The following is a 27,510-nucleotide window of genomic DNA, read 5'->3' as shown; positions in this document are numbered from 1 at the left end:
TATACTGATTGGGCCAAGTAGGCAGGAGGTAGCGACCACTATAGACTTGTTGGTAACAATATGTGTATCAAAAGATGGGAAATAAATCCAACTAAAATTCAAGGGCCTTCTAACACAGTGAAGTTCTTAGGGTCCACTGGTGTGGGTCATGCAAAGATATTCCTTCTAAGATGAAGGATAAGTTATTGTACCCAGCCCCTCCCACCACTAAGAGAGAAGCACAACATAGTTGGTCTATTTGGATTCTGGAGACAGCACATTCACCACTTGGGTGTGTTGCTCTGGCCCCTACACAAAATGACTCAGAAAGCTGCTTGTTTGGAATGGGGTCTGGATCGGGAGAAGGCTCTTTAACAGGTCCAGGTTGCTATGCAGGCTGCTCTAACACTTGAACCATATGGTCCAGCAGATCTGATGGTACTTGAGGTGTCAGTGGCAGATAGGGATGCTGTTTGGAGCCTTTGGCAGGTCCCTATAAGGGAATCATAGAAGAGACCTTTGAGATTTTGGAGTAAGGCTCTACCATTATTTGTAGACAATGATTCTGTTTGAAAGACAGCTCTTGGACTGTTAATGGCCTTAGTGGAAACTGAATATTTGACAATGGACCACCAAGTTATCATGCTACCTGAGCTGCCACCATGAGTTGGGTGTTATCTGACCCATCAAGTCATAAAGTAGATCATGCACAGCAGCAATTCATTATCAAATGGAAGTGGTATATACGTGTTCTGACCCAAGCAGGTCCTGAAGGCACAAGCAAGCTGCGTGAAGAAGTTGCCCAAATGCCTATGGTTTCTTCTGTTACAATACTGTCTGCTTCCAGGCATGCACCTATAGCCTTATGGGGTGTGCCATGTGATTGGTTGACTGAGGAAGAGAAGACTGGGGCCTGATTTACTAGTGGTTCTGAATAACATGCAGGCACCACCCAGAAGTGGACAGCTGCAGCTTTACAACCCCTTTCTGGGACAACCCTGAAAGACAGCAACAAAGGAAATCTCCACAGTGGGCAAACTTCAGTTAGTACACAGGGTCATGCATTTTGTTTAGAAGGAGAAATGGCCAGATGTGTGATTATTCACTGAATTGTGGGATGGATGATCAGGGACTTGGAAAGAGCATGACTGGAAAATTGGTGAGAAAGACATCTGGGGAAGAAGTATGTGGATAGATCTCTCCAAATGGTTGAAGGATATGAAGATACTTGTGTCCCATGTCACTAAAAGGTGATTTCAACTGAGGAGCAGTTCAGTAATCAAGGAGGTAGGATGACCTATTTTGTGGACATTCAGTCTCTTTCCTCAGCCATTTCTGTCATTGCCCAATGGGCACATGAACAAAGTGGCCATGGTGGCAGAGATGGGGATTGTGCATGGGCTCACCAACATGAACTTCCACTCACCAAGGCTGACTGGTGAGTGCCAGCTGCTGTGAGTGCCAGATGCGCCAACAGTATAGATCAATACTGAGCCCTAGATATGACACCATTCCCCAGGGTGACCAGCCAGTGACCTGGTGGCAGGTTGACCACACTGGACCACTTCCTCCATGAAAAGGACAATGCTTTGTCCTTACTGGAGTATTTTTACTGGTTATGGATTTGCCTTTCCTGCACATAATACTTCTACCAAAATCACCACCTGTGGACTTACAGATTGTCTCACTTCACAGCCAGAGAAGTGTGATAGTGAGCACATAATAATGAGAATCTACTGGTCTTACTATGTTCTTCACCATCCTGAAGTAGCTGGCCTGATATAAAGATGGAATGGCTTTTTGAAGACACAGAAGTACCAATTAGGTGGCAGCTGCCTGGGGGGCTGGGGCAGGGTTCTACAAAAGCTTCTCCAGAATTAGCATCCATAATATATATTATGGTTTTCCCCATAGCAAGGATCCATGGGTCTGAGAATTAAGGGGTGGAAAAGCAAGTAATTTCAATCACTATCACCCCTAGTGACCTACGAGGAAAATTATTGCTTCCTGTTCCCAAGACCTAAAGTTCTGTTGGCCTACAAGTTTTGGTTCCAGAGTTGGGGGGGGGGGCGTGTTCCTGCCAGGAGCCACAACAAATATTCCATTGAACTGGAAGCTCAGGAGCCCTCCTCTGGCACTTTGGGCTTCTGGATGCCCTTAAGCCAACAGGCTAAGAAAGGTGTTACAAAGGGCGATTGATCCAGATTACCATGAGAAAATTGGATTGCCTCTCCTCAAGGGAGGTGAGAAAGATTATGTGTGGTGTCTCTTAGTGCTACCAAGTGATTAAAGTCAACAGGATACTACAATCTAGTTAGATGACCAAGGACACAGTCTCTTCAGGAATGAAGGTATGGGACACTCCTCCAGGAAAAGAGTCAAGACCTGCTGAGGTGCTTGTTGATGGAGGAGGATATACAGAATGGGTACTAGAGGAAACTAGTTATAAATACCAGCTAAGGCCACACTACCAGTTGCATAAATGAGGATTATAATTGATGTGACTGTTTCCGTCATACTTTGTTAAGAATGTGTTTGTACAGATATTTGTATTTTCTTCCCTCAATTTCTTTATCTTGTAATAACAGCAATTAAGAGAATATCAGTGGATATTATGTTTAAGTTTGAGATACTAAAAGAATGTCCCTCAAGGGACATTGCCACCTGTTCTAAATTTATAATGTGTTTGGGGTTATACAAAGAATAGTTATATCATGTTAGGCATAATTATGACCTGATTAAATATAGAATGTGTTTATGATTGTATGTGGGATAGTTATGTTAGGTGTAATTATTACCTGGTTGTTGTTTTAATTTGGAAATTAAGCACAGTATAAGGAGATATGATTGTCTGTCAAATTGACAAAGGGTGAACTTGTGATGGCTATTCTTGGTTGTCAACTTGACTACATCTGGAATTAAGTAAAACCCAAATGGCTTGGCACACCTGTGAGGGATTTTTTCTTAATTAAATCATTTAAAGTGGCAACACCCATTTATAACTTGGATCTTTGAGGTAGGAAGATACACCTTTAATCCAGATCTTTTGAGGTGGGTAGATCCATCTTTAATCTGGGCCACACCTTCTGTTGGCAGCCTGCATAATTGCAGTCTATATAATTGATGGCAGTCTATAAAATGGAATGGAATAAAGAAGCTTGCTTTCTCTCTGACTGCTTACTCTTACTCTTCCTTCCCCGGCATTAGAGCCTACTTCTTTGGGATTCTGGCATATACTGAAGACTAGTTGAGTCATCCAGCTTTGTGGACTGATGACTATTGGATTCTTGAACCTTTTGTTGGCAGACTGGACCCCAGCCTAAAAGCCATTCTAATAAATTTCATATATATTATATATGAATATATATATATATATATATATGTATATATATATTCATTCTATAAGTTCTGTTTCTCTAGAGAACCCTAACTAATATAGTTGTTTGTGGGGTCTGTCATATATAGCCTTTATAGTGTTTCTTCCAATTCTACTCTTTTTAGGACTTTTATCATAAAAGCATGTTGGATTTTGTCAAAGACTTTTCCTGCTTCTATTGTATGATTTTTGTCTTTAAGTATATTTTTATGATTTATTATATTTATTGAGTATGTATGTTATACCAGCCTTACATTTCCAGGATGAAGTCAAATTGGTTGTGGTGCATGATCTTCTTGATATGTGCCAGTATTAGGTTTGGTGGTACTTTATTGAGGATCCTTGTACATCAGAGGGTATTAGTCCATAGGTTTGTTTTTGTTGAGTCTTTACCTGGTTTGGTTATTAGAGTAATATTGACTTCATAGAACAAGTTCCTGCATCATTTTTCTATTTCTTTATTATTTGAAGAGTTTAAAAACATTGATTATAGTTTTTCTTTCAAAGTCTGGTAGAATTCTGCTATGATTCGACCTGGACCTGGAGGATTTTCTGTTTGTGTGTTTGTTTTGTTTTGTTTTTATTTGTCTGTTTATGTGCATATGTGGGGCATTTTATTATGGTCTCAATATCCTGTGTTATGGTTATGTTTAAGTTATTGGTCTCTTAGTTTAACTTTGGTAGATTGGGTAAGTAAAATATTAATCTATTTCTTTTAGATTTTCCAACTTATTGGATCAAATGTTTATAAAGCATTCCCCTATAATATTCTGTATTTCTTTGGTATTTGCTGTAATGTTTCCTTGTTCATTACTAATTCTGTTAATTTGAATCATTCCTTTCTTCTGATTAGTTGGACAAGAACCAGCTCGTAGACTTATTGATTCTTTGTATTATTTTCTTTGTTTCTATTTTTAATTTCTGCTTTGATTTTTATTATTTCTTGCCATCTGCTGAATTTGGCTTTGGTTTGTTCTTTTTTCCTCAAATTCCTGAGTTGCATCATAAAGTCATTTAATTTTTTCTCTTCCTGATCTTTTAATGTAGACACTTAAGGCTATAAACTTCCCTCTTAAAATTGTTTTTTATGTACCCAAGAGGTTTAGTCATGGTGCATTTTTATTTTCATTTAATTCCAGGAATGTTTTCCTTTCTTTCTTGATTTCTTATTTGACCTACTCACCATTTCATGAGTTGTTTAGTCTCTATGAATGAATACACTTACTGGAGTTTGTTTGCTGTCAATTTTTCTGTATTTGTTAATGTTTGCTTTGTGCCCTGGGAAATGGTCTATTTTAGAAATGTTTTCAGGTGCTTCTGTGTAGATTGCTTATTTTTTCTTAGCACTTGGGTGGAATATTCTGTAGATAATTGCTAGGGCTATTTGATGTAGGGTGTTGTTTAATTCTGAAGTTTCTCCGTTTTTTGTTTGTTTGTTTTTGTTTTTGTTTTTGCCCAGACGACCTATCTATTGGAGAAAATAGGGTGTTGAAATTACCTACAATTTTTGGTTTTGTGTTAATTCAAGTAGTATGCTTTTTATGAAATTGGGTGTACCAAACTTTGGTACATATGTGTTCAATATTGTGATATTTCCCTGATTAATTAATGTCTGGATTAGAATGAAGTGCCCTCCATTGTCTCTTCTGATTAGTTTTAGTTTGATGTCTAATTTGTCAGATATTAGGATAGCAATGCCTGCTTTCTTTTTGACCCCATTTGATTGGAATACCTTTTTCTATAATTTCACTTTAAGTTGGTACCTATCTTTAAATCTGAGTTTCTTGTAGGCAACAGATATGTACATTTTCTTTTTTAATTCATTGAACTTGCTTGTGTCATTTCATTGTACAGTTGGGCCCATTGATATTTAGAGTTATTGATAGGTGTTTGTATATGGTAGTCCTTTTGATGTGTTTTATATATTTATTGTTCTGTTTGTATTCTTAGTTGTATTTTGGATTTCATTGTTATAGCTTTGTTTTCTTTCTAGAATCTCTTGGCTATGCTTATTCCTCTCTTCAGTTCAAAGTATTGCTTCTGTTTAGTGAGGACTTTTGTTGTTGTTGTTTTATATGAATTTATTAGTGTTAGGGTATAACATGAATTGCTAAATAGTCTTATTAATAAAAGACCTAGAGCCAGATATTGGGGTGAAAGCTGAGAGATCACAGGAATAGAACAAGTCAGCCACAAGTTCTACCACCAGGAAATCCTCAGCCCAACAGAGAGCTACTTCCTGTATACGCATGCCTTATATATCTTTCTGTGCCCTGCCATCTTACTTCCTCTCTCCCACTAGCTACATCATTTCCTCTTTCTGCCCAACTCTATTACTTCCTGTCTGCCTGTGCAGACTTCCAGACCTCTATGGTTAACTAGTGCTGGGATTAAAGGCATGTGCTAATATGTCTGGCTCGGTTCCCAGTGTGACCTTGAATTCACAGAGATCCAGATTAATCTCTGCCTCCCGAATGCTAGGATTAAAGGTGTATGCTACCACTGCCTGATTCTATGTTTAATATAGTGGCTGGCTTTATCATTTGATTCCCCAGAAAAGCTTTATTTGTTAGAGCACAAATAAAATATCACCATATTAGGGTCCTGAAGAAGTCCTGCAAAAGACTACCATTCACTTATGCAATCAGCAAGAGCATTTATTATCTTGAGAATAAAGGTACCAGCATACTGGGGCCACACATCTTACACAAAGGCAAGATGGTGACCTTGAGAGAAGATCACAGGCTTTTTTTAAGCACAACTAAGGGAAGTTTCAGGGTCAGTTAGGTCATTTCAAATGCTTACATGTCTGGCAATCATATTAGTACATTCCTGATTGGTTAGGGCTAGCAGGGGTTGGCAATTCAGGACAAGTTCCAGGCTCTGTCCTTATTTGGTTATTACTTTGAGCTACTAAGTGTGAGGGTTGACCCAGTGGCCCAGGCTTGGTATATGATTGCTATATTCCTTGTCCCTGCTGTCAGGGGTGTTGAAGATTGATTGTCCTTTGCTCATGGCTTCTTCAGAAATGGCCTGCTCAGTTTCAAGAAACAGGAACTGAGGCTTAATTATTAACTGAGTTATTTGGAGCCTATCATGATATTTGCCTTGCCTTCTCAGTTAGGCTGTTTGTATTATGGAAACTTTTTTCCTTTAACTATGGCATTTTTGTTGGGAACAGTAGTCTAGTTTCCCTATTGTGTTCTTTTAGAATTTGGAGTGTCTTATTCCAGGCTCTTCTGGATTTCGTAATTTCCATTGAGAAATCAAATGCTATTCTGATGGGTTTTCCTATATATGTAACTTGGTCTTTCTTATTGCTTTTAGTATCCTTTCTTTGTTCTGAACATTTAGTGTCTTGATTATTATATGATATGGGGAGTTTCTTTTCTGGTTCTGTCTGGTTGATGTTCTGTATGTCCCTCTAAGCATCCCTTTCCTTAGGCTGGGGAATCTTGTTCTATAATTATGTTGGAATTATTTCTTGAATCTTTGACCTGGGTTTCTTGTCCTTCTTCTATATCTATCATTCATAGGTTTGGCCTTTTTATAATGTCCCAGAGTTCCTGAATGTTCTATTTCTATTTCATTTTTTATTTGACATTTTAATTGAGTGATGCAATTTCTCTACCTCTTCTTCAAACCTTAATATTCTCTTTTCCACTTGATATGTTCCATTGATGAGACTTTCCACTGACTTTTTATTTCCCTGACTGAAATTTTCATTTAAAGTTTTATTTTATTTTGCTTTTCTTCAGAAAGTGCTTTTTTAAATTAAATTCTCTTTTCATATCTTGAATTGTTTTATTTCCCTAAACTGTTTGCTTGTGCTTTCACAGTCTTTATTTCAGAATTTATGCATATCACCTTTGAGTTCCTTGAACATATTTGCAATTACTATTTTGAAATCATTATCTTCTACATCAACTAACTTGCTTTTCTCAGGGAAAATTATAATGGGGGTACTAATTTCTGGAAGAGAAACATTGTCTTGGTTATTCATGTTGTTTGTGTTTTTTGATGAGACTTGGGCATTGGGAGTTAGATCATTGGTGGGGGACTTGATATGTCCTCACCTTTGTTGAGTGGGTACTTGGATCTTTGATGTTTCCCCAATTTGTCATGTTATGAACCACCTGAATGGTGCTTGGAGTTCAGTCTTGGTGAAACTCTGTGTTGATGTATAACTGGGGTGTCAGAAGTGGTCCCAGCTTAGCTAGGAACTTCTGAGCCCAGGAGCAAATCATCTGTAGTGTTAGAAGATTTCAGAACTCATGGAAGGGTTACCCATTTCTAAAGGTGGTTCTTAGTTATCAAGGGCTAGGATCACAGCAGTGATGGGTGGTACTCCCTGGGGGGCAGGGAATAGGATACTACACCATTACTTAGAAAGCAGTGGGTAGAATGGAGGCCAGGCTGAGGGTCCCTGCCTGGGTTTGGAATTCCATCCTGATGAATGAGATAGGCAGGCTCAGATGTCCCTACCAGGGTTTGGAGTTGCAGGATTCCTCATAGTTTTTGGTGATATGTTATATGGGGTGGTTGTTGACTGTGTTGGAGGACAGATGGATGGTAGGGTTGCCTACCTGGGTCAGGGTGCAGGACATCTGTGTGGTAGGTGAAGTGGCTGGTGGGCAGGCAGAAAATTGAGTTCTAAGGGTCCGTACTTAGGCTTATCATCACAGAACACCACCAACTGTTGCATTTTTATGGCAAAAAATGTGTTTTGTTTTAAAGAAATTATGAAATTGTCTTTGAGAGTAGCCAAATTATTTTTCACTTCTATTATCAGTGAATGAGAGTTCTAGTACATACTTCCACAGCTTACCAATATTAGTTTTGAATTTTAGCCATTACAGTAAGTGTTTTGTAGGATATAATTGTTTAATTTTTACACCATAGTGCTATATAATGTTAGACATATTTTGTGTGTTTATTTTCCACATGTATGCTTTACTTGATGAAGTGTCTCTTCAATAATTTTGCTTAATTTATAATTTAGTTGTTTTCTTATTGTTGAATTTTAAGACTTCATTATATATTAGAGACACCAGTCCTTTGTCAGTTACATGTTTTGCAGATTTTTTCAATTTTTATTATTAACTAAATGTATTCATTTATTTTATACCCTGACCATTTTGCCCTCCTTCCCCAACTCCCATTTCCATCCCTCCACCTCTCCTCTGCCCCCTATCCACTCCTCTTCTGTTTCTGACCAGAAAGGAGTAAGCCTCCCATGGGTGTCAACAAAGCATAGGACCAAGCTCCTCCCTTTGTATTAAGGCTGGGCAAGGCAACCCAGTATAAAGAACAGGTTCCCAAAAGCCAGTCAAAGTGTTAGGGACAGTTCCTGTGCCCACTGTTCAGAGTCCCTTAAATAGACCAAATTACACAACTCTCACAGATATGTAGAGGTCCTAGGTCAGTCCCATGCAGTCTCCTTAGCTGTTGGTTGTAGTAGATAGTCATCCCAGCATTGGCCTGGAAGTTTCAACCCCCATTGAGGCTTTGGTAATGGTCACGCCCACAAGGCAGGGCAGAGGAGGGAGCGGAAGACCAAGGATTGGGAAGAGGGCTCATGCTTGGTTCCCGGACCCTGGACGCTGGACACTGGAGGTAGACCGAGCAGAGTTCTCCAGAGAACACCACCGGACTACGCAATACCTTTGCCAGACCCTGCAACCTACCCCTTCATTTGTAAGTTACCCCACAAAATAAACCTCCCTTTTAACTACATAGAGTGGCCTTAATAATTTCACCAATATCTGGCACCCAACGTTCGTGGTACAAATTCATGAAAAAGCCTCTTGCCTGTGGCCTTGTGAGCCCCAGCTCAGGCCCGAGCTACACTCAGCCGGTTGTGGTGGAGCATGCCAGTAGGATTTACTGAAGAAGGCAGAAGCAGGAGGATCCTGAGTTTGAGGCCGGCCTAGGAGGCTTGCTAAGGAGAAGCTACGGCCGGCCGGGAACTAGCTACAAACGGTGGCAGTGGGACCATGGAGGCAGTGACTGCTGCTCCGAGTTGCAGGCTGCTTCTCATCGTGTTGGTGACTGCGGTGATACTGCTACCTGGGACAAAGGGTTTACTGCTGCTTGTTCAGAGAAGAATTGCCAGGACCAGCGTGTTACAAGAAAGCATCGGCAAAGGTCAGTTTGGAAAAGTTTGGCAAGACAAATGGTGGGGAGAAATTGCTGTGAAGATATTCTCTTCTAGGGAAGAACGTTCATGGTTCCAAGAGACAGACATTTATCAGACTGTGATTGCTCCAAACCACAGAGGAGGCAAAAAAAAAAAAAAAAAATCTAAAGGGAACCATGATCATGCCTAACAGTGACTTTGAAACCTTCAAAAGGATGATGGGACTCCACAATGATGATGCCACATGGACTATGGTAAAGCCATTAACACCATGGAAAGATCGACTCTGGACTACAAACTGCTCAGGGACAATTTCGAGATGACTGGCTGAGATGATTCAGCCTGACAGACTACCTGAACAAGGACTTGAAACGAGCCCTGCACTTTCTCACTATGCAGCGGCGGGACAAATGATACAGGACTTGACAATTAACCCAAAAATTTTCTTTTCAGGATCCCCTAAAGATGGAAGTAATTTTAAGAAGACGATGCCCACATCCCCAAAAGGTGGGATGGGAGGTTTTTGGTCGTTTAATGAGTTTTGGATATTGTCATTGTTTATGATGATTGGTTACAAGTTGTTAATTGTTAATGGTCAGGAAAAAAGCTGAACATGAAGATTAGATTCAGAGGTTTTGTTTAAAAAGAGAAAATAATATAGATATGAGGTAGATCACTGAATCTACTCTAAAAAGAAAAAGGAGAAGATATAAAAATGACAAAAGGTAGATTACTGAATCTGTTATGAAAAGAAAAATACTTTTAAAAAAAGGAACTATTTGTTTTAAATAGGATAAGTAATGAAAACTTTTTGCCTGAGTTTATCAAATGTTGCTCTACTGGACATTGTTAATATATATAAAATGGAGTTTTTATCTGAATTTGTCAAATGTTAATGGACTAGACATTGTTAATGTAATTCTTGACTGTATATATTGTATATACTTATTGGATAATTTTTCTTGTATTAGTTATAACCTTTTTTTAGTTTTAGACAAAAACAGGGGAAATGTGCTGGGTATTGTGTTCCCTGAAATATTGTGTGTTCCCGAAATAAACATATCTGGGGTCAGAGAACAGACAGCCACTAGAACAGAGCCAGAAATGGTGGCTAGAAAATGGGAAGAGTAAGCCATAACAGAAGTTGGGCGGTGGTGGTACACACCTTTAATCCCAGCACTTCGGAGGCAGAGCTAGCAGGATCTCTGTGTTCAAGGCCACTTTAGAAACAGCTAAGCATGGTGACCCACGCCTTTAATCCCAGAAACCCAACCTTTAAACCCAGGGAGTGGGGGCAGAAAGAGAAAAGTATATAAGGCGTGAGGACCAGGAATTAGGGGAGAAAAAAAGCATGTAGTGAGTAAAGCATTCGGCTGGTTAAGCATTCAGGCTTTCGAGCACAGTTCAGCTGAGAGCCATTGGGATGAGGATTCAGAAGCTTCCAGCCTGAGGAAAAAGGATCACCTGAGGAACTAGCAAGGTGAGATAGTCGTGGCTTGTTCTGCTTCTCTGATCTTCCAGCAATCACCCCAATAACTGGCCTCGGGTTTGGTTTCATTAATAAGAACTTTTAAGATTCCTACTACAGTTGGTCCATTGTCTGTGAGCTCCTACAAGCCAGGTTAGTATCTCTGTGGGTTACTTTCTGATGATCTTGACCCACCTGGCTCCTACAGTCCTTCCTCCCTCTCTTTAACAGGATTCCCAGAGCTCAGCCCAGTGCTTGGAAACAGATCTCTGCATCTGTTTCCATTAGTTGCTGGATGAAGGCTCTTTGATGACAATTAGGGTAGTCACCAATTTGATTACAGGAGATGACTAGTTCAAGCTACCTATCCACTATTTCTAGGAGTCTTACCTGGGGTCATCCTTGTAGATTTATGGGAGTTTCCCTGGCACCATGTTTCTACCTGATCCCAAAATGCTGCCCCCCCATCAAAACATCTCTTTCATTACTCTCCCTCTCTCTCCTACTTCCAATCTGGTCCATCATGTTCTTGTCCCTACATGCCCCAAGTTTACCTGGAAGATTTCTTCTATTTCCCCTTCCAAGGGAAATCCATGTGTTCCTCTTTGGGCCCTCCTTGTTACTTAGCCTCTCTGGGTCTGTGGACTGTAGCATGGTTATCCTAACCTTACAACTAATATCTACATATAAGTGAACTAATATCCACATATAAGTGAGTATATACCATGTTTGTCTTTCTGGATCTGGGTTACCTCACTCAGGATGAGTTTTTTTAGTTCCATCCATTTGCCTTCAAATTTCCTGATGTCATTGTTTTTAACAGCTGAACAATATGCCATTGTGTAAATGTACCACATTTTATTTATCCATTCTTTGGTTGAGGAACATCTAGATTGTTTCCAGGTTCTGGCTATTACAAATAACACTGCTATGAACATAGTTGAGCAAGTGTCCTTGTGGTATGATTGAGAATCCTTTAGATATATACCCAAGATTGATATAACTGGGTTTTGAGGTAGATTGAGTCTCAATTTTCTGAGAAACCACCATACTGATTTCCAAAGTGTACAAGTTTGCACTCACACTAGCCATGGCGGAGTGGTCCCCTTGCTCCACATCCTCTCCAGCATGAGCTGTCACTTGTGTATTTTATCTTAGCCATTCTGACAGATATATGATGTCTTTTGGCCATTTGAGATTCTTCTGTTGAGAATTCTCTGTTTAGGTCTGTATTCCATTTTTTATTGGATTATTTGCTTTTTTTTATGTCTAATTTTTTGAGTTCTTTATATATTTTGAAGATCAGCCCTCTGTCAGATGTGGGGTTGGTGAAGATATTTTCCAATTCTGTAGGCTGCTGTTTTGTCCAATTGACAGTGTACTTTGCCTTACAGAAATTTTTCAGTTTCATGAGGTCCCATTTATTATTTGCCAATCTCAGTGTCTATGCTATTGGTGTTCTATTAGGAAGTTGTCTCCTGTGCCAATGAGTTTGAGGCTACTCCATATTTTATCTTTTATCAGGTTCAGTGTAACTGGATTTATGTTGAGGTCTTTGATTCACTTGGACTTGAGTTTTGTGCAGGGCAATACATATGGATATATTTGCATTCTTCTGCATGTTGACATCCAGTTATGCCAGCATCATTTGTTGAAGATGCTCTCCTTTTTCCATTGTATAGTTTAGACTTCTTTGTAAAAACTTAGGTGTTTATAGGTATGTAGATTTGTGTCTGGGTCTTTGATTCGATTCCATTGATCCACCTGTCTGTTTTTATGTCAATAACATATTTTCTCCTAATATGTAATTTGCTATTATTCCCTTAAATATGTCCCTCACAGAAGTATTTAATAATTTGGGGCTGGTTTTATTTTGTTTTCCAGACAGGATCTTGCTATGCAGCCTATGCTGGCCTTGACCTTGCTATCCTCCTGCCTCAGCTTCCTATTAGTGTGCTAAGAATACAGGTGTGCTCTATCATGTCTACATCAGAAATTCAGAAATTTTAAATTTTAATGGAGTCCAACTTGCCATTTGTTTTTCTTTTTTGGAAATGATTTTGTTTTCATACTTAAAAAGTTATTGCCAAACACAAAGTCACCTAGATTTTTCTCTTATGTTATCTTCTGTGAGTTTTATAGTTTTAAAAAATTTCTCTGCCTGTTTTTTAATTTATTTAACTTTATTTTATGTGCATTGGCATCAGAGTCCCTGGAACTGGAGTTACAGACAGTTGTGAGCTGCCATATAGGTGCTGGGAATCAAACCCAGGTCCTCTGGAAGAGCAGCCAGTGCCCTTAACAGCTGAACCACCTCTCCAGCCCCCAAGTTTTATAGTTTTAAGTTTCCTTTTAAGATATAATTTATTTGTAGTATGGTCTGTGTCTAGGCTTTTTCATTTGTTTGCTTTTGCATATGCATGTTGGAAAGACTATCCTCAGTATTTCTTTTCTATTTCATCTCCTATCCTGCACTCATGTGAAAGTTACTATCTTTTTTAGTTACTGTTCTAGAAAGTACAGAATCCTTTAACTGTCCTCTCTATTTATAATCTTTCTTGCTGACTTACTCTTTATGATAATATTTTATTATTTTTATGATTGTGGTGCTGGAGGCCGAACCTAGGGCATCGTTCATGCTAGGCAAGTCCTTTACCAGTGACTTACCCCATCCTCTTTGTTACTTCCTTTCTGTTTTATCTTGAAGATAATTAAATTTCTCTTCACCTATTTCTAATCTACTATTCAACCTGTTTGCTTTGTTTCCATCTTGCTTATTATATATTTCAGTTTAAGAAGTTCCTTTCTTTCAAACTTTCAAGGTCACATTTTAAAATAGCCTTTGGATGTGGAGAGGTGGCCCAGTGGTTAAAATACAATGTCTATTCTTGCAGAGGATCTCAGGTTTATTTCACAGCACTCACATAATGGCTCACAACAGACTGTAACTCCAGTTCCAGGGGATCTGCTGCCCTCTTCTAGGACCTGAAGTACCAGACATACATGTAAATGCACATGTATACATGTAGGCATAGCACACGTACACATAAAAATAAAAAATATTTAAAATTAGTCTTTGTTTACATTAAGTTCAATGATAGTCAAAAAAATTTAAAACACTTAATTAGAATGTAAACAATCTTGAAAGATCACTATAATTGTCTCACTATGTACTACTACTAATCTGCCTACTTGTGTTTTTAATATGTTATTTTTTCAAACTTTGAAAACATAGATGTTTTGTAAGTAGTTTTTTATTATCCCAGTTTCTGTATCTCGAATATCCATTTATTTTAACTATTATTTCTGCTGTTATTCTTTTATGGTGCCTGGTTTTATAGGGTATTTGGTTATTATTTAATGTTTAAAGTTTATTATCATTGAACAATTATTTATGAAATATTTTGAAGCCTAAAATGAATGTCCCTTCTCCCAGAAAGGATTTCTATTTCTTCTTGCATATGTTTGGGAGCAATTATTCATAACTGCAGGTCTTTTGAGCCCACTGCCCACCAAATACTGAAATTTAGAGCTGCAAACAAACAAGTCTACTTGTCTTAACAGCTCAAGAAACATTTCCCTCTGTGTGCTGTGCTGCCTTTTACTCAGTGCCAAAGTAACTTTCTCTGAGGTCTCCTGGAATGGCTATGGGTAGGAGCAAGTTTACTTCTGACTTAATCTTAGTCTAACTATGTGATTTTGTGGAACTTGATGTCTAGTTCCTGATTGACCAAGGCCTGCCAAATTTTCAGTGAACATTTGTTTACATTCACAAATACCTAGCAACCAAAATTAGTTTTAATTCTCTGCTTACCTTTCTGGGACTTTACTTTTCCTTAATTTTGGTTTCATAACTCTTTTGCTACTTTCCCAGTTGTCCTTTTATATTATCTTATTATTATCAAAAAATTAAAGCATATTATCCACCATTTATGGTTGTTTTCAGAAGGAAAGTTATTTTGACATGACTTATTCACTCTGGTTATAAAAGCAAGACTATTTCCCTAGCCTTCTAAGACAACAGATCTTTATTTTAGGTTTATTTCTTTTAATAGTTGAATACCCCTCAACTATTGTGTCTATCAATAATATTAGTAAAATAAGATAAGGACTTTTATAAAATCAAGCCAATGTTTTTCTTTTCAGGCTAAAGAGGCAGTAACAGAAGCTGAGCAACAGGATCCTACAAACATATTCACTCAATTTTACATATTCAAGATTGCAATCATGGAGGGCAACTCTGACAGAGGTATAAATGGTCTTTATGTATTAATATGAACAGTAAAAATCCTCAAAGAGTAAAAAATTCACAATAAAAAATAAATACACTGTTTTAACGACAACTGTACTAAAGAGATATAATTACTTTTACATAAAAATTATACAATAATGCACAGAGGAACTGGAGGGTATGTAAAAGAAAAAAAAGGAACTATCCAGAGGATCTGAAATGGGAAAATATTGGAAAATAATTGGAGAAAATTTTTATCACTATACTTGTTTATACTTTGTCATTTGAGCCAGCCTACTCAAAAGTTTTAAAAGTTACAGGAAGGGCAATCATAATAAAAATTCACATCAGTTAAGAATTAACCTAAAAAACGAAGTCTTTGGGTACCTTTTGACTTGTTCACTAATGTTGTAAACTAATAATAAAAACCCCTAATCTCCAAGTGGAGTATTTCTTCACAAAGAGATGGTGTTAGAATGGTAGACACATGATGCACTTCTCACTAGTGCTATGTTCTCCCATTAACTGAAGCATAGTTTCTTAGCTGATGTGACTACATGCACATGTGTATATTTAATAAGTTACATATATGCATATACTCATTTAAAGTTTTCAGCCTTTCTATTTTTGGGTAGTTGAGCAAATTCTGAAGCAATCTGAACTGTAGACAAATTGCCATTTATTAAAGGAAATTAAGACACTTAAGCAAATGGATGGAAACAAACTATTCCAATCTAACTACTAAATTATTTTCATTTACTGTGCACCAGAGATTCCATTATGCATGCTAGAAAAACATAATTTAATATATAACAAAAGGTGTTCTATACCTCAATAATAATGAAAAAGTAGTAAGTTAGAGTTAGCTCTGTATCAAGGTTAATATTGTTTTCATGTCTGTATTTACTATTTTCAGTAGTGACTTCTGGATACACACACACACACACACACACACACACACACACACACACACACACACCGAGAGAGAGAGAGTTCTTGTTGGTTTTTGAGACAGGGTCTCACTATGTAGCCCTGGCTGTCCTAAGACTCACTTTGTAGACCAGGCTCGTGTTGAACTCACAGAGATCCACCTGCCTCTGCCTCCCGGAGTGCTGGGATTAAAGGCATGTTGATACAGTATATTAAGGGATAAAATAACTTTAAATTTCATGAGACATTTTTACCAGTGAAAGTGGAAAAAGTTACCTTATTAAACTTTTCCCTTTAACTTAATTTTAAATAGAATTATTTCACCTATTAAATTAAAAAGTGTGTGTGTGTGTGTGTGTGTGTGTGTGTGTGTGTGTGTGTGTCTGTGTGTGTGTCTGTGTGCGCGATGCCACACTATTTGGAGTTTAAATGAAAACTTCGTGGAGTTGGTGTCTCCCATGTTCGTATGGGTTCTGGGATTCAACTCAGGTCAACAGGCTTGTGAAGTAAGCACCTTTTATCTACTAAGCCATTTTACTGTCCCTTTTAAATGTTTAAATAATATATGGATTATGCATAATAGTAGGTTTTATTATGACATTTCACATATGTATATAATATATTTTAATCATATTCATATTTAACTCCTATTATTCTTTTCTTGTTCCTCTGATACTCCCACTGATCCCCTTCATTTTCCTCAACTAATTCACCTACTTTCTTTTTTTTTTTTTTTGAAGACCTAATGAATTTCATTAGGGTTGTTTATGAAGCATGAGTAAGGGCTTATTTATGGGCACCTTATCAGTGGTTATACCACAGAATAAAATACTGTACATCTGTTTACAGATTGTTTACTTTTATATGTGAAGCCTTAGTCCTTAAGGTATTTAGGTTGTTAAGAAATACAGACTTATAGTCACTCAGGCTGGTAATAATCATAGTCATGTAGCCAGGTTTTCCAGATATACAGAAATGTATGTGAGATGGATAGGTAATCTTTAAACACTTCATAGATCTAGAGAATATGGCATTTAAATGTTTTGATAACTTAGAATTCTGTTGACGCAAGACATGATTGCTCCTGGCAACATCAATCTACTCCTGAGAAAATTTTGGGCTTTGAAGATGTTCCATATGGAGGTTTGTCTTCTTGACACAAAAATGGCCTGCTGGTCAAAGAACTGCCCTTGCCTTGGCTGCTGACAATATGCACGATGTCCTTTCTGGACGAGCAGTACACAAGGAAAAGTGACTGCTGAACCTTGCCAAGACAGGGTAAGACAGTCTTTCAAAATTCCTCCTTCTGAAAATGGTCTGTCAGATATTCTAGGCCTATAGCCAAAAATGGATGTCCCAACAGTGCTGAGAAACATTAGGTGACTGTCTAGGCTGCCAGTTGTCTCTGTCAATTTTTGAAATTTTTAAAAAGTAGCTTGCTTGCACTTCCTGTTTACTCAGGTAATATTGTTTTCCATCTCAGGTCTTTGATGGGGTTGAAGACTAGATAGTTAACAGTTATAGTTCTCTTGTATCTTATAAGAACATATTAGGTACTAGAGTTAGATTCTTTATGATAGGACAGCTATTGGTATAATCTCTGTAATTTACCATTTACATATGGTCTGGACATTTCTGAACATTTAGTAAGTGCTTCTTGTTTGATGTTGTTTTTGTTGGTTGTATTTCCATTTTTATTTATGTTATTACCTTTTCCTTCTCCTAGACAATACTTGATAATCATTCCTATTGTATATGGTTTGTGTTAGGTTTAGAACTTAGACAAAAAGGGGAGATGTAGTGGGTATTTGCTCCACCTATGACCTTGGGGTATCAGATACTAGGGTGTGGCCTCTTGGCTAGCTTAATACCTGAAGAGTATATACTCGGGACCCCTTCTCTCTTATGTGTTCTTGAACAGTGGAGACTGACTCAGGCAGTGGGAAGCAGCGTGGGACCAGCTCTCAGCCTTCCAGGACTCTATGATGGATTTCCCTTATCCTGTATCAGTGAGTTGATACCCCATATAACCCCTTAATAAATAGATTCATTATCGGTATCTGTGGATTTCAATTCCTGCATAACCCCCCCCCCCCATTTACCATTAAATGTGTTTAAAACTTCAATTAGGTGTGGAGCCCTAGATCTTTCCCCTTCTCCATGATAGGCTGTTGACTAGCCCAGGCATATACCCAAAGAACTACAGGCAACTAAGGAATGCTGAGAGTAGGAGAAATTGTCTTCCCCAGAGAAGAGCACACCAATTGGCTATTCAATAGCCATTGGTCAGCTCTGAAAACATACATACAAGTGACACATAGACTATGCAGGTTATATTTAGGAATAAGTATATATATGCATATAATAACAAAGAAGAGGCCCCAAATTTGAAAGAGAGCAAGGAAACATATATGGAAGGGTTTGAAGGGTGGAAAAGGAAGGGAGAAATGTTGTTGTTATAATCTCAAAAATAAGAAAATAATCTTCTCTGATTAAAACTGACAATAGCACTAATCTGTGGGCATAAACAAGGTTGGTTAGGCATTTTAGTGGGTACATCATACCAATTTATCAAAACAACAATAGTTTCCACAGTAGGGCCTATGACTTGCTAAGCTATGGGCTTTTGACTAGGTTCCCAGTACCAGAAATGAATTCTTTCCTGTGGATCAGACCTGAAGTCCAATCAAAAAGTAGGCTCTCGTATCAGACTTGCCACCAGTTGTCATCACCTGGCTGGTTGGTGGTGTTGCTCCCAGCTGAGTAAGACTATTGATGGCAGTTCTCCCTGAGTAACCTCCGTAGCACCTCCTGGCACTATGACGGCTAGCCAGGAAGGAACAAGCAGCTTCCAGTCCAGTTCCAGCAGGACGTCTCTGTGTCCTGAGACTAGGGTGTATGGTATTTTTAACTATAGGTTTCTGGTGAGCAACCAACAGCAGTGGCAATTACCTGTATTGTTTTGGGGGCCTCCAGGGCTTCTCTGACCACTCCTGGCACTGAGGTTTTCAGTTTGTATCCCATGGCTTCTGCAAGTAGCTTTACCACCCATGTAAGGTATATTCATTCAAATTCTTTTCATTTGTTTTGTTTTAAATTCACTTACCAGTGATCAGATAGATCTCTGTATGGCTTTTTTGTACATCATTACTTATGATTGAGACGTCCCCTACCCCATTCTCTCTTCTTTGTTGCTGCCCCCTCTCAATCCTTTCCACTCCTGCTGTTCCCACTTCCACTTTTATATCACATGCATTCCACTAACCTCACTCCCTTAAAGAATCTTTTTACTTCTCTCATGGGCCCCTTTCTAGTTTTCTGGCTCTACACATACTCCCACATAAATGAACATACCAAAATATTTGAGAGAAAACATGGGTGTAGTTAGATTTTTCCTGCCTGGCCCACCTTCAGGACAAATCTCTCTTACCCGCCAGTCCCACAGTCACTCAGACCCAACCAAGAAAGCAGAGACTTATAACATTTACAAACTGTATGGCCGTGGCAGGCTTCTTGTTATCTACTTTTTCTATCTTAAATTAACCCATTTCTATAAATCTATACTTTGCCATGTGGCTCGAGGCTTACCAGTACCTTACATCTTGCTTATCATGGCAACAGCTGGCAGTATCTCTCTCTCCGCCTTCCACTTCCCAGAATTCTCTTCTCTCTTGTCCTGCCTATACTTCCTGCCTGGCTACTGGCCAATCAGCATTTTATTTATACAGAGTGATATCCACAGCACATGGGGTTTTGTCTTACTTCACCTAATGTATTTTCTAATTCTGCCTATTTTCCTGAAAACTCTATTTTTTGTGGCTCAATAAAACTTCTTTCACATCTTCATTATTTCTTCTTTCAATGCTGGACATCTAGGTTGATTCCATTTCCTAACTTTTGGTAATAGAGCAGCAGTGCAGTGAACATGGGTCTGCAAAGTATCTCTGCAGTAGGGTATGTGTGCAGGAATGGTGGAGTTGGGTTATATGGAAGTTATGTTTTCAGTCTTTTGAGAAAACTCTACACTGATTTCTTTTTTTTTTTTTTTGCAGAGAATTTTTTTATTACTTTTTAATTTAATTTTCGATATCAGCCATGGGTTCCCCTGTCTTCCCCCCTCCCGCCCCTGGCCCTGCCTTCCTCCCAGCTCCCCCCATTCCCATCTCCTCCAGGGCAAAGACTCCCCTGGGGATTCATTTAAACCTGGTGGATTCAGTACAGGCAGGTCCAGTCCCCTCCTTCCAGGCTGAGCAAAGTGTCCCTGTATAACCCCAAGGCTCCAAACAGCCAGCTCATGCACTAAGGACAGGTCCGGGTCCCACTGCCTGGATGCCTCCCAAACAATTCAAGCTATTCAATTGTCTCACTTATCCAGAGGGCCTGATCCAGTTGGGGGATCCACAGCTTTTGGTTCATAATTCATGTGTTTCCATTAGTTTGGCTATTTGTCCCAGTGCTTTTCCAATCTTGGTCTCAACAATTCACACTCTTGCAGAACTTCCTCTTTCTCGACAATTGGACTCCTGGAGCTCCACCTGGGGCCTGGCTGAGGCTCTCTGCATCCACTTCCATCAGTTATTGGATGAGAGTTCCAGCACAACCGTAAGGCTTTCTCTCCACCATTGCCAATATTATACAGTGGAGGTATCATTATGGATTTCTGGGGACCTCGCTAGCACTTTGCTTCTTCCTATTCTCATGTGGTTTCATTTATCATGGTCTGTTATTCCTTGTTCTCCCTTTCTGTTCTTGATCCAGCTGGGATCTCCTGTTCCCTTAAGCTCTCTTTCCCCCCGAACCTTGGGCTTCATTACCCCCACTGTTGTCCAGGTTGTTCTTGTAGATCTCATCCATTTTTCTGTTATTGGGCAATTCCTGTGTCTTTTCTAGGGTCCTGTTTTTTTTTAGGGAGCCTCCCTGGAGTTGTGAGTAGCAGTCTAGTCATCTTTGTTTTACATCTAGTGTCCTCCTATGAGTGAGTATATACCATGTTTGTCTTTCTGAGTCTGGGTTACCTCACTCAGCATGATTTTTTTCTAGATCCATCCATTTGCCTGCAAACCTCATGATGTCAATGTTTTTCTCTGCTGAATAGTACTCCATTGTGTATATGTACCATATTTTCTTTATCCATTCTTCAGTTGAAGGGCATCTAGGTTGTTTCCAGGTTCTGGCTATTACAAACAATGCTAATATGAACATAGCTGAGCAAATGCCCTTGTGGTATATGCCCAAGAGTGCTATAGCTGGGTCTTGGGGGATATGGATTCCCAATTTTCTAAGGAAGCCCCATATTGATTTCCAAAGTGGCTGTACAAGCATTCATTGGTATCTCAGAGTCATTTTGATTTGCATTTCCCAGATAATTAGGGATGTTGAGCAATTCCTTAAATGTCTTTCAGCCATTTGAACTTCCTCTGTTGAGAATTCTCTGTTTAGTTCTAGAGCCCATTTCTCAATTGGACTGTTGGGCATTTTGATGTCTAATTTCTTGAGTTCTTTATATATTCTGGATATCAGCCCTCTGTCAGATGTGGGGTTGGTGAAGACCTTTTCCCATTCTGTAGGCAGTTGCTTTGTCTTGTTGACCATGTCCTTTGCTCTACAAAAGCTTATCAGTTTCAACAGGTCCCATTGATTGATTGTTTCTCTCAGTGTCTGTGCTACTGGCGTTATATTTAGAAAGTGATCTCCAGTGCCAATGCGTTCAAGACTACTTCCTACTTTCTCTTCTATCAGGTTCAGAGTAACTGGATTTATGTTGAGGTCTTTGATCCACTTGGACTTAAATTTTGTGTGCAATGACAGATATGGATCTATTTGCAGCCTTCTACACATTGACATCCAGTTATGCCGGCACCATTTGTTGAAGATGCTTTCTATTTTCCATTTTACAGTTTTGGCTTCTTTGTCAAAAATTATATGTTCATAGGTGTGTGGATTAATGTCAGTGTCTTCAATTTGATTTTATTGGTCCACATGTTGGTTTTTATGCCAGTACCAAGCTGTTTTTACTACTGTAGCTCTATAGTAGAGCTTGAGGTCGGGGATCGTGATGCCTCCAGAGGTTCTTTCATTGTACATGATTCTTTTGGATATCCTGGCTTTTTTGTTTTTTGATATGAAGTTGAGTATTATTCTTTCCAGGTCTGTGAAGAATTGTGTTGGGGTTTTGAGGGGGATTGCATTGAATCTGTAGATTGCTTTTGGTAAGATCGCCATTTTTACTATGTTAATCCTGACTATCCATGAGCATGGGAGCTCTTTCCACTTTCTGACATCTTCTTCAATTTCTTTTTTCAGAGACTTAAAGTTCTTGTCATATAGGTCCTTCACTTGCTTAATTAGAGTTACCCCAAGGTTTTTTATATAATTTTTGGCTATTGAAAAGGATGATGTTTCTCTGATTTCCTTCTCAGCCTGTTTGTCTATTGTATATAAGAGGGCTACTGATTTTTTTGAGTTGATCTTGCATCCTGCTATGTTGCTGAAGGTGTTTATAAGCTGTATCAGTTCCTTGGTTGAATTTTTGGGGTCACTCATGTATACTATCATGTCATCTGCAAATAGGGAAAGCTTGACTTCTTCCTTTCCAATTTGTATCCCCTTAATCTCCTTATGTTGTCTTATAGCTCTGGCTAGAACTTCAAGTACTATATTGAATAAGTGTGGTTAGAGGGGACAGCCTTGCCTTGTTTCTGATTTTAGTGGTATTGCTATAGCATGAATCTTAACAGGTCTTATTAATAAGATCAAACCAAGCCAGGTATTGGGGTGAATGCTGGAAGATCAGAAATGCAGAACAAGCCACAGCTTCCTCACCTTACTAGTTCCTCAGGTGATCCTGTTTCCTCAGGCTGGAAGTTTCTGAGTCCTCCTCCACATGAATCTCAGCTGAACTGTGCTGCTCCAAAGTCTGAATGCTAAACCAGCCAAATGCTTAACTAACCAAATGCTTCTAGTTTCTGGCCCTCACGCCTTATATATCTTTCTACTTTCTGCTGTCACTCCCTGGGATTAAAGGCTGGATTTCTGGGATTAAAGGCATGTGTCACCATGCCTAGCTGTTTCTAAAGTGGCCTTGAACTCAGAGATCCAGCTAGCTCTGCCTCCCAAGTGCTGGGATTAAAGGCAAGCACCACCACCGACCAACTTCTGCTATGGCTTACCCTTCCCATTTTCTAGCCACCATGTGTGGCTCTGTATCTAGTGTCTGTCTGTTCTCTGACCCCAGATATGTTTATTTCGGAGAACACACAATATTTTGGGGAACACAATCCCACTACATATTGCTTTGAGTTTCTCTCCATTTAATTTGATGTTGGCTGTTGGCTTACTGTAGATTGCCTTTATTATGTTTAGGTATGTTCCCTGTATTCCTGATAGCTCCAAGACCTTTATCATGAAAGGGTGTTGGATTTTGTCAAATGCCTTTTCTGCATCTAATGAGATGATCGTGTGTTTTTTTTTTCTTTGAGTTTGTTTATCATTGACAGACTTTCATATGTTGAACCACCCTTGCATCCCTGGGATGAAGCCTACTTGATCATGGTGGATAATTGTTTTGATGTGTTCTTGGAGTCTGTTTGCCAGAATTTTATTGAGTATTTTTGCATCAATGTTCATGAGGGAGATCTGTCTGTAGTTCTCTTTCTTTGCTACATCTTTGTTTGGTTTAGGAATCAGGGTAATTGTAGCCTCATAGAAGGAGTTTGGTAATATTCCTTCTGCTTCTATTGTGTGGAACAATTTAAAGAGTATTGGTATTAAGTCTTCTTTGAAGAGCTGGTAGAATTTTGCGCTGAAACCATCTGGTACTGGGCATTTTTGTTTGGGAGACTTTTAATGACTGATTCTATTTCCTTAGGGGTTATTGGACTATTTAAATGGTTTTTGTGGTCTTGTTTTAACTTAGGTATGTGGTACCTATCCAGAAAATTATCCATTTCTTTTAGATTTTCCAGTTTTGTGGAGTAGAGGTTTTTGAAGTATGACCTGATGATTCTCTGGATTTCCTCATTGTCTGTTGTTATGTCCCCCTTTTCATTTCTGATTTTGTTAATTTGGATGTTCTCTCTATATATTTTGGTTAGTTTGGATAACGGCTTGTGTATCTTGTTGATTTTCTCAAAGAACCAACTGTTTGTTTCATTATTTTTTTGTATTTTTCTCTTTGTTTCTATTTTATTGATTTCAGCTCTCAATTTGATAATTTTCTGGTGTCTATTCTTCCTGGGAGACTTTGCTTCTTCTTGTTCTAGAGCTTTCAGGTGTGCTGTTAAGTCACTAGTGTGAGATTTCTCCAACTTCTTTATGTGGGCATTTAGTGCTATGAATTTTCCTCTTAGCACTGCTTTCATAGTGTCCCATAAGTTTGGGTATGTGGTGTATTCATTTTCGTTGATCTCTAGGAAGTCTGTAATTTCTTTCTTTATTTCTTCCTTAACCCATTGGTGATTCAGTTGAGCATTATTCAGTTTCCATTAGATTGTAGGTTTTCTGTAGTTTTTGTTGTTGTTGAAATCTAACTTTAAACCATGGTGGTCTGATAGAATGCAGGAGGTTATTCCAATTGTTTTGTACCTGTTGGGATTTGCTTTGTGGCCAAGTATGTGGTCAATTTTAGAGAAGGTTCCATGGGGTACTGAGAAGAAGGTATTTTCTTTTTTGTTTGGGTGGAATGTTCTGTGGATATCGATTAAGTCCATTTGAGTCATAACATCAGTTAAGTCCTTTATTTCTCTGTTAAGTTTCAATTTGGCGGATCTATCTAGAGGTGAAAGTGGGGTGTTGAAGTCTCCCACTATTAATGTGTGGGGTTTTATGTGTGATTTAAGCTTTAGTAATGTTTCTTTTACATATGTGGGTGTCCTTGTGTTTGGGGCATAAGTGTTCAGAATTGAAACTTCATCTTGGTGGATCTTTCCTGTGAAGAGTATGTAATGTCCTTCTTGATCTGTTTTGATTGATTTTAGTTTGAAGTCTATTTTGCTGGATATTAGAATGGCCACACCAGCTTGCTTCTTAAGACCATTTGATTAGAAAGTCTTTTCCCAGCCTTTTATTCTTAGGTAGTGTCTATCTTTGAATTTGAGGTGTGTTTCTTGTATGCAGCACAAAGATGGGTCCTGCTTTCATATCCATTCTGTTATTCTGTGTCTTTTTATAGGTGAATTAAGCCCATTGATATTAAGGGATATTAATGACCAGTGATTGTTCATTCCTGTTGTTGTTGTTATTATTATTATTATTATTATTATTATTATTTTGGTGGTATTGTGTCTGTACTTCTCTTCTTTGGGGTTTACTGCTGTGGTGTTACCTATTGCCTGTGTTTTCGTGGGTGTATCTGCCTTCCTTAGGTTGGAATTTTCCTTCTAGTGCTTTCTGTAGTACTGGGTTTGTAGATAAGTATTGTTTAAATCTGGCTTTGTCTTGGAATGTCTTGTTCACTCCATCTATGATGATTGAAAGTTTTGCTGGGTATATTAGTCTAGGCTGGCATCCATGGTCTCTTAGTGTCTGCATTATATCTGTCCAGGTGCTTCTGGCTTTTAAAGTCTCCTTTGAGAAATCGGGTGTTATTCTGATGGGTTTACCTTTATAAGTCACTTGGCCTTTTTCCTTTGCTGTCCTTAATATTCTTTCTTTATTCTGTACGTTTAGTTGTTTAATTATTATGTGGCGAGGGGTCTTTTTTGGGGGGTCTAGTCTGTTTGGTGTTCTTTGTAGGCTTCTTGTATCTTCATAGGCATTTCCTTCTTTAAGTTGGGAAAGTTTTCTTCTATGATCTTGTTAAATATATGTTCTGTGCCTTTGAGTTGGTATTCTTCTCCTTCCTCTATCCCTATTATTTGTAGGTTTGGTCTTTTCATAGTGTCCCAAATTTCTTGGACATTTTGGGTCATGACTTTGTTGGTTTTGTTGTTTTCTTTGACTGATGAATCTATTTCTTCTAACGTATCTTCAACATCAAGAGACCCTCTGTTCCATCTCTTGCATTCTATTGGTTATATTTGCCTCTGAAGTTCCTGTTTGTTTACTCAGATTTTCTATTTCCATCTTGAATCCCCCTCAGTCCTGTGTCCAAAGCGTGCACTGTCTTCAGGAATAGGGGCTTATCCTCAACTTCCAAGAGGCAACCAAGAGCTACACCAATGGTTTGGGGAGTCACTTGGACTACCCTGACCACTCATTTGAAAGTTGGTTTCTTGTACCTGGTACTGGCATTTTTGTTTATTTATGGTTCTTGAAGGGAGCATTGTCAGACCAAGTAGCATAATTTCTCATTTTTACTGGGCTATTTATTTAGTTTTTTTTTTTTAGTCCTTTCTGTATTCTAGATATTATGTCTTCTTCAGATGAATAGCTGACAAAAATTTCCATTCTGTAGGCCATCTATTCATTCAATTAACCATTTGCTTGTATAAAAGTTTTAAAATTTTACCATGCCTCATTTGCCAATTGTTGGTTGTTTTTCCTAAATGGCTAGAGGCCTAATCAGAAAGTGCATACCTGTATCTATATCTTGTTGTGTCCTTACCTTTTCTTACTCTACTTGAACAACCTGGACGACAGTGGGAGTAATGAAGGGCAAGATTTGAGGGAAAGAAAACTTAGGGGAGCAGGAGATCCCAGCTGGATCAAGAACAGAAAGGAAGAACAAGGAATAACAGACCATGATAAATGATGACCACATGAGAACAGGAATAGGCAGAGTGCTTGAGAGGTCCCCAGAAACCCACAATGATACAGCCTCTGTAGACTGCTGGCAATGGTCGAGACAAAGCCTGATCTGACCCAGTCTGGTGATCAGATGTCCAAACACCCTAACAGTCGTCTTGGAACTCTCATCCAATAACTGATGGAAGTGGATTTAGAGATCCTCAGCCAGGCCCCAGGTGGAGCTCCAGGTGTCCAACTATGGAGAAAGAGGAGTGAATAGTACCTGCCTGTACTGAATCCACCAGGTTTAAATGAATCCCCAGGGGTGTCTTGGTCCTGGAGGAGACGGGAATGGAGGGAAGGGGCTGGGGGGAAGGTGAGGGTGGGGGTGGGAGGGGGGAGGACAGGGGAACCAATGGCTGATGTATAAAATTAAAACACATAATAATAATAATAATAATAATAATAATAATAATAATAAAATAATAATAATAAAAGATATTTAATCCTTTTGGATTTAATTCTTGTGCAGGATGAGAGATAAGGACCTGATTTCATTCTTTCACGTTTAGCTGTCCACTTTCCCCAGCAACATTTGCTGAGAGGATGTCTTTTTTCCCAATGTTTATTTCTGGCATCTTTTTCAAAAATTGGGTGGTTCTTACTGTGTTGGCTTCTATATGGGCCCCCTATTCACTAACATTCCATTGATCTTCCTGTCT

The 27,510-nt window shown here is 38.7% G+C and overlaps 1 protein-coding gene across 1 annotated transcript in view; it reads left to right on the top strand.

Annotated features, from left to right (window-relative positions):
- Nucleotides 1-27,510, top strand: part of Tex11 (testis expressed 11) — a 301,157-nt gene that overhangs the window by 131,239 nt on the left and 142,408 nt on the right. The window contains exon 16 of the mRNA XM_036174947.1: nucleotides 15,109-15,211. Coding sequence (XP_036030840.1) covers nucleotides 15,109-15,211 — 103 coding nt within the window. The remainder of the gene's footprint in view (nucleotides 1-15,108; nucleotides 15,212-27,510) is intronic.

The sequence above is a fragment of the Onychomys torridus genome, chromosome X, assembly GCF_903995425.1.
Source record: "Onychomys torridus chromosome X, mOncTor1.1, whole genome shotgun sequence".
In the NCBI taxonomy this organism is placed as follows: domain Eukaryota; kingdom Metazoa; phylum Chordata; class Mammalia; order Rodentia; family Cricetidae; genus Onychomys; species Onychomys torridus.
This window is presented reverse-complemented; position numbering and strand designations above follow the sequence as displayed.